Genomic DNA, 7,500 nt, shown 5'->3' on the forward strand with positions numbered 1-7,500 from the left:
ATATCCCATTAAAACAGAATCTAGCAATAATAATTTTCTTGAAAGATTATTATCACTTTTATCATTATTTTTATCATTATTTTATTTATTATTATTATCATTATCATTATCATTATCATATTCTTTTGTAATACATTGTTTTAGGAAAATAAAAAGAAGACACCATTAAGAAGCTTTGCTGTTGCAAAGCTATCGCTGGCTTGAAATCACTAGCAAAAAAGCATGTTTTTAAGCGGTTATTTCCCCAACCCCCCCCCCCCCCCTCTAATTTCCCAATGTTTTAATAAGTGTGTTTTAAAACAAAAGCTCTTTGTGTGAATACAAAAAAGCAACCATTACACGTCACAATTATGCAGAATGGCAGTGCCCAGCAAATTTGAAAACCTAAACAAGTGTTTTTTTAATTTTGCCTATTTTGGATACAAACACTTCCATTGGAAAAAGATCAAATAATTTTGTTCGTAAACATTATTTTTTGAGTGGAGGTTCCTTTAAAGTTGCACTCATCCCTAGATTGTCAACTTTAGGTTCAAGGAGAAGACTTGTAATGACTCCAAAAGAACATTAAACATTGATATCAAACATACCTTGATACACCGATCCCAGCCTCCAGTTAAAAATATATTGTCGTCAAACGGATGAAATCGAAGGGCAAATACTTTTCTTCCATGTCCAGCTTCAGGAGTAATGACATGTTCTCTACAAAAATATACAAAAAACCACCAATTCATTGCCCGAGATTAGCGGTCATTCGGATGTCTCAGACAACCAGAGAGTTTACTGGGCAACTAGTTTTAGGTAAAATGAGAAGGTTGGTTGCCTGAAGAAAAATAAAAACAGACAACCTAGCCAAAAGTAGAAAATGTATTACATAATCAGCACCGACTCATTCGACAGTTTTTTGTTGTCAATGTCTGATAGTACTAATTAAGTAGCATGAAGTTAACAGGTTTAGTTGCCTGGCTTTTGAAGCAGGGACAACCTGGAATTGTCACTGTCACCATTCAATACAAGTGTAGATAAGGCCATTTTCAATGGAGTGCTTAAGAAATCATGGACTGCTTTTATTTTGAATAGCTATATGCTTTAGTGATGCCACATTCAAAGACATAAGCAAAACCAACTATTGCTTGTAGAATCAATAATAAGATGATTAAAGTGGTTAGGTTCTAAAGGAGTGAAACGTTGATAAAGGTTAAACTCATCACAAACAGATGAGCTTGGGAACTGGTACCTTAAAGGTTAGTGGGGTGCCAACTGCAATGTGCAGAGAGAAGGTTTCCAACGAAGGCAACAATGGAAGCAGGAAACAGCCCCCAAAAGCAGCCACTAACCGGCACCGTCACACTGACAGATTCAATGGAAACCATTTAATACCAGACAACATACTTACCAAGGGACCAGCATACCAAGAGGGAGGGAGAGTGGAGAGTGTAAGAATCCACAAATATTATATTGCTTGAAAAGGCAGCAATAAATGAACCACAAAAATCAGCTGTTCACAAAGCCCCTTTGAAACCCCTGAAGGCCACCCTACAGGTCACTGTGCAAATGGTTAAGGCCGCTGGACAGGTTTGTTTGACTCGAACTTTGCCTATATGTTATTTAGTCACATTAACTAATTATTAACCACTGTAGCAAAAACTTGCGAGCTGACATTTAGAGCGTCAACCCTTTGAATCCACTCTGACGATTACAACAGATCACTGGCCACAATAATTACTACTTTTGCTTTGACTTGCCTTCGCCTTCCATATTTTCATGAAAAAAAAATTCTACAAAAACATACCGTGTGAATTCAGTGGGATCTGTTCCCCCAAATGTTAGCTTAACTTGTGAAGTACTGGTGTCATAAACGCGTATCCTTCTGTCCTAGTGTCATTGAAAGTAATATGCAAGAAACAAAAAATTAATAGCAAAAATTCAAGTTGACTTCAGTTACTGGCTTTTCCTCTCTAAGTTTGGCAAGAAATTAGTCTCATCATAAGTTCTTAATAAGTCTGTGTCTCGGGTTTCCCTGGATAGGCCCAGATTTGGTAGTTGGTATCAATTTGGAGTGGGTTATATGAGAATGCAACCAGGCACTGAATGCTGAAAATCTAAGTATACATCTCAAGGAATGACGTAGATAAATATGTTAGTCGAGGTGCAGATTTTACTGGAAAAAGGTCAATGTGGAGCATGCCATATTGCCACTTGCAAATGAATGTGGGACTCACGATAATAAGAAAACTTCTTTGTTGCAGTTTCACATCTGCAAAACATCCTGTACTCGAGTGATTTAGCGAAAATAAATGAACCTCTCAACTTTTCAGAGTTACACGTAAGTACAATGAAGACGCCATGATGGTGACCCTTTGATCATGAGGAGCACAAACATGGCAGTAGGTAGAGGGAAAACAGATCAAATTTACTTAAATAACTATTTCAAACAATTTTGTCTCACTTTGGAGCTCCCTAATACCCACATGGGTACTTCTCCAATCATTTTGACAATTCAAACATCTTGTATATGACATGTTCCTGAACAAATCTCTTTGTCCTGTACTACTGTGCAAAAAGTATCATAATCAAACTGTTTGATAATGTTATAATACATGTATCTTTCAAATGATGAGGTAAAACAAACTGTTTTCTTTTGAAAAGAAGGAAGAATTCCTCATCTCACCTTACCAGCTGTTGCAAATATCTTGCCATCATGTGAGAAGTCAAGAGCACAAATCTCATTGCGAGCCTCATCAACAGTTTTGAAGACATTCCATGCTTCCAAGTCCCAGCATGACAGTGTTCCATCAGAGCCTGTTAAAATTTCAAAGTGTTACTTTGGGAAGCAGGGATGGTGCAGTGGTCAGAGCATCATTTAGTTAGAGCATCATTAACAACAACAGTAGTAGTAGTAGTAGCAGCAGCAGCAGCAGTAGTAGTAGTAGTAGTAGCAGCAGTAGTAGCAGTAGCAGTAGCAGTGGCCAGTAGTAGTAGTAGTAGTAGTAGTAGTAGTGGTAGTAGCAGTAGCAGTAGCAGTAGCAGTAGCAGTAGTGGTAGTAGTAGTAGTAGTAGTAGTAGTAGTAGTAGTAGCTGTAGTAGTAGCTGTATCAGTAACAGTAGCAGTAGCAGTAGCAGTAGTAGCAGTAGCAGTAGCAGTAGCAGTAGCAGTAGCAGTAGCAGTAGCAGTAGTAGCAGTAGCAGTAGCAGTAGCAGTAGCAGTAGTAGCAGTAGCAGTAGCAGTAGCAGTAGCAGCAGTAGCAGTAGCAGCAGTAGCAGTAGCAGTAGCAGTAGCAGTAGCAGTAGTAGCAGTAGCAGTAGCAGTAGCAGTAGCAGTAGTAGTAGCAGTAGTAGCAGTAGCAGTAGCAGTAGTAGCAGTAGCAGTAGCAGTAGCAGTAGTAGCAGTAGCAGTAGCAGTAGCAGTAGCAGTAGCAGTAGCAGTAGCAGTAGCAGTAGTAGCAGTAGCAGTAGCAGTAGCAGTAGCAGTAGCGGTAGTGGTAATGGTAGTTGTAGTGGTCGTTGGGCATAAAATTAGTATCCTAAAATCCCCAACTTTGTTCCAAGAAAAAGAGTTGCAAGTTACATGCTTCAAGGTCACGTGCATCTGTAATATAAAATTATTAATACCATCATGATTATCGTTAATATTTTATGGACAATATAATACATACCGGTAGGTTCTATTGACAGCACGTTAAAAAAAAACCCACATATTGTTTGCAAAAAGTGGGGAATATGTACATAGTCTAAGGTGGTGTTGGTAGACTGGTCTTAAGCCCTTTAAGTGTGTGGTGTAAACCATCCAATGAATGGATGAGTAATTGAAAAAATGAATGAATGAAGGAACAAATAAACAAAATATGAATGAATGGATGGTGGAAGGAACAAATAAGTGAATGAATGATATTAAATGATGGGTTAGCCTGCGTAGCTGGAGGTCCTTTTTGGAGGGCGAGAGATCTTGAGGGGCGCAAGAAGGCTGGGGAAAGGAAGAACCCTGGGAAAACTGCTCGAGTTCACTTGCATTCCCCAACAACAGAACCAAACAGCTACGCAGGCTATTGATGGGTGTGACAAGCACTTAAATGAATGAATGAATGAGTGAATGAATGAATGAGTAAATGGAACATGATGAATGGAAGGATGGTGGGAGATGGTTGTCTTCTGGTACTCCAGTTTTTGTCTGAATACTCCTGTTTTCACCACAGTCCTTACACACTAACAACCGTAACTGTTAATTTAATTAAATTAATAAACAAATTATTATTTCTAAAAAAATTATTTACTTTTATTTTATTTCTAGAGGGTTGCAAGTTAGAAAACAGTGATAGGTTAGTTATGCTACTCTGCTAATTTTTTTATCAGTGAACAAATTAATGAATGAAACATATTGTTGAACTCAGAAGGTATATGAAATTATCTGTATGATAACATGGGTGACAAATGACTCCTTAATTTTGGTGCTACATTTCAGCATTAAGGACGGTGACTACTAATTCAAAGATATTTTTGCGCGGCTTACTGACTATGCGGGAAAGGCAGATGTTAACAAGTGTTACTGAAATCCAAAAAGAAAATTGGGAGTAACCACGCATTTTTCGAAGATAATTAATTAACAATATTTGTAAAAAGCTTTAAAATACAAAGCAATGTATGGCGTTCTTTTCCAAATTGAAGCTTAATTATCTCTGAAAAATGTGTGGTTACCCCCAATTTTCTTTTTGGATACCAAGAGCACTTGTTATTAAGCACCGCTGATAGGAAATCCGAGTATCTTGAGATGCGCAGAACGTATGCGCAATAACAGTAGGCACCGTCCTTAATTTATAATTTTACATGTGAAATTACAATGTTGCCATGGCAACTTTTCCTACAGTGCCAAAATGGCATCCAGGTTTGAAAATAGCCAGTCTCTTATGGACGTAATTCACCCGTGAGATTAATAACTGTAGCTATTCAAATGTTATATTCGTGAAATTAGGGAATAATTTCACTTGCCTTCTGTCCACAATCAAATAATTTCCCTCACCTAAAGGCTCAGAAAATTATTAGATTTTGGACAAAACGAGCGTGGAATTATTCCCTAATTTCACTCATCACCATTTGATTACCCATACTTATTGCACCTGACATTGGCCAAGGACTTAAAACTTATTTTAAAAGTTAGACTGAAATGCAAAAATTTTAAATATACTAATCTTATGATATCACACCTACTTGCAGTTATAAGCTCATTATCTTTGAATGGGAAAAATTTGAGCGCTGTGATGGGTAAACCATAGAGAGAACCATGTTTCAGAGGACGTCTTTTTCTTTTTGTTTCACATGAATACACCTTGATGAAAGGAAATTAAGCACTTGTTATCACAAACAAATCTATATTGATGACTATGTAGTGAAATAAAGACATTATCCACGCACGCACGCACGCACGCACGTCACACAATCTCATACTCAAATCAATTATCATTTATATGATTTACAAGTCAGTTCTCATGTTGTCAATTGTTGCCATGGCAACCCTCTGTTGTCTGGTTTCTTTTGTTTTTCAAAGAAAAACCATCTTGTTTTAATTTTTTTCTCAAAAAAATGTTTGAATAACAACAGAGACCAATCGCAGCCATTCAGTCGCAGCCATTCAGTTTTTAGGACCCTCCATCTTAATTATTACGGAAATAACAGTTACAATAGGGATGACAAGAGCAAAAGGCTTTGATAAAAAATTAATATAACAACAGAGGGAAATCACCTGAATAGAGCCATTGCCACATCCAGCCACCATGCATTGTGCATTGTGTGAGAAATTAACACAGTATATTCCCATTACATCCCCAAAGTCAACTTTGACAGATGGCAGCTCCCTTAATATTAATGCATAGAGTCAAATTGAAAAATCCTGTAAATTTATTGTGATATTAGTGAATAAAAATGACCACAAGAAAACAAAGTAAGCTTAAACGTAAGCTTAATATGCACGGTGTGCTAAGGATACGTAAAATACAAAGCTAATACGTACGTCTCAAAATTTGAGAAGATTAGTTCTAACATTTAAGATCACATATAACTTTGCCATAAAATTTACGTTTTTTCCTGCTTTGGTGCAGTTAAACGCAAGTTTGAAATGCAGACTGAACAATACGACGTAGAGAGGAGAAGGATTGCCGTATAACTAAGTCAAATTCATTTTCTAAAAGACCCGCCAAATGCAAATAAGATGCAGGGTGCTTTTCTTTGGATGGGTGGTGGGGGAAATCTCCATTAAATGCAACACACTGTTACGTTGCAGAGATCTCATCCTGTCATCGGGTAAACCATTACCGTAAAACCAAACCTGACGTGTTCAACATAGGTGAACATAGAGAAACGAGGTAAGTTAATGGCAGCACACAACTACTGAGCATAAAAAAAAAAACTTTCTCCCCGCACTTATTGCTCTCCCGGCTTTCGATGTCTTTTCCAGCGTGCAGAGCATATTCGAGTCTCCGTCTCGTTCCAGCGGACATTCCCACTATTTCAAAGTGTTCGTGACGACGGAAGCTTTGTAAAGAGAAGAGAAAAAAGTGCTTTCCATGTTTAGGAAACTCGTCTCCAAGAGGGACTGGAAACGAGTAAGAGATATCTCGAACTAGTACCACACTTTCACTGGCGAAAAATGTCTGCGCATGAGTCGCGCGATGTGACACGTGACGCGTTTCCGGGACTATCATTGGCTCTCGTGAAAAAAGCACCCCCGTGAAGAACAGAAAAATGGCTGCCGTTTGAGAATCGGTAGCTTGTTGGTTTCCGTTCTTTTTAGAGCGATCAAGGCTAGTTTTAACGCCAGTTTCAAGTGGAATGTATTCTTAGAGAACGTCTATGTTGTGTAAGTCGTTTGAAAGTCCAATCCAACCAGCATCCTCGGAAAATTTGCTCCTGGAAAATTTTATTTCGTGGGAAAAGAGCTGCGAAACAGGTGAGTTTTCTGCGCAATTTTTAATGTGGAAAGTTTGTTGCCACCGGGTACAAAAAGTTACTTTAATGTGCAGAAAGGAGGATTCCTAAAGTTTCCGTTCATGTGTGAATTGGCTTGTACCAGGTGGCAAGGAAATGGCAATATTGTTCAACGTGAAGGTTATTTTTTTCTGCGTTACACCTTACGATCGGCACCTCAACATGAATGATCAATGATTCGATCAGATATGAATTTGATTTTGAAAGTGATTGTCTCATTGGGAACTTAACCCTAGTATCAAATATTTTAAATAGCTGCTTTTAAGGTCATTTATATTCCCTTTTCTGGTGAAGGTCTAAGTTATTATACTTTTTAGCAGTCACAACTCAACGATCCTTGCGTTCAAGTAGTTACCAAGTTATAGATTTGCAATCAATTTGAGTTTAAAATCAAAATCCATGTTAGTTAAAATAATGTTTGGAAGAACAAAAGTGTAGGTACAGATGTATATAGGTATCTATAGATTGAGGTTTTTTTTACTATTGTTTTCTGGAAGCATTAATGATGTAATTTTGGTTTTAGGGGAC

At 37.7% G+C, this 7,500-nt stretch overlaps 1 protein-coding gene and 1 long non-coding RNA gene across 6 annotated transcripts in view; one reads left to right on the forward strand and one right to left on the reverse strand.

Annotated features, from left to right (window-relative positions):
* LOC138034544 (general transcriptional corepressor tupA-like) overlaps nt 1-6,571 on the reverse strand; it is a 15,527-nt gene extending 8,956 nt beyond the window's left edge. For 4 of the 5 annotated variants that reach the window (XM_068881827.1, XM_068881826.1, XM_068881828.1 and 1 more), the window contains exons 1-6: nt 6,409-6,571; nt 5,732-5,843; nt 5,200-5,317; nt 2,669-2,799; nt 1,790-1,872; nt 588-699 (exon numbers count right to left, since the gene is read on the reverse strand). In XM_068881827.1, coding sequence (XP_068737928.1) covers nt 588-699; nt 1,790-1,872; nt 2,669-2,799; nt 5,200-5,317; nt 5,732-5,843; nt 6,409-6,485 — 633 coding nt within the window. In that variant the 5' untranslated portion in view covers nt 6,486-6,571. Of the gene's footprint in view, nt 1-587; nt 700-1,789; nt 1,873-2,668; nt 2,800-5,199; nt 5,318-5,731; nt 5,879-6,408 lie in introns of all 5 variants that reach the window. The other variant, XM_068881829.1, reaches the window with a different exon arrangement.
* Nucleotides 6,572-6,708: 137 nt separating this feature from the next.
* Nucleotides 6,709-7,500, forward strand: part of LOC138034549 (uncharacterized) — a 1,390-nt gene continuing 598 nt past the window's right edge. The window contains exons 1-2 of the long non-coding RNA XR_011129062.1: nt 6,709-6,934; nt 7,496-7,500. The exon at nt 7,496-7,500 is cut by the window's right edge and continues 598 nt beyond it. This is a non-coding gene — a long non-coding RNA (uncharacterized lncRNA). The remainder of the gene's footprint in view (nt 6,935-7,495) is intronic.

This window comes from Montipora capricornis, unplaced genomic scaffold, assembly GCF_036669925.1.
Source record: "Montipora capricornis isolate CH-2021 unplaced genomic scaffold, ASM3666992v2 scaffold_122, whole genome shotgun sequence".
NCBI classification, from domain to species: domain Eukaryota; kingdom Metazoa; phylum Cnidaria; class Anthozoa; order Scleractinia; family Acroporidae; genus Montipora; species Montipora capricornis.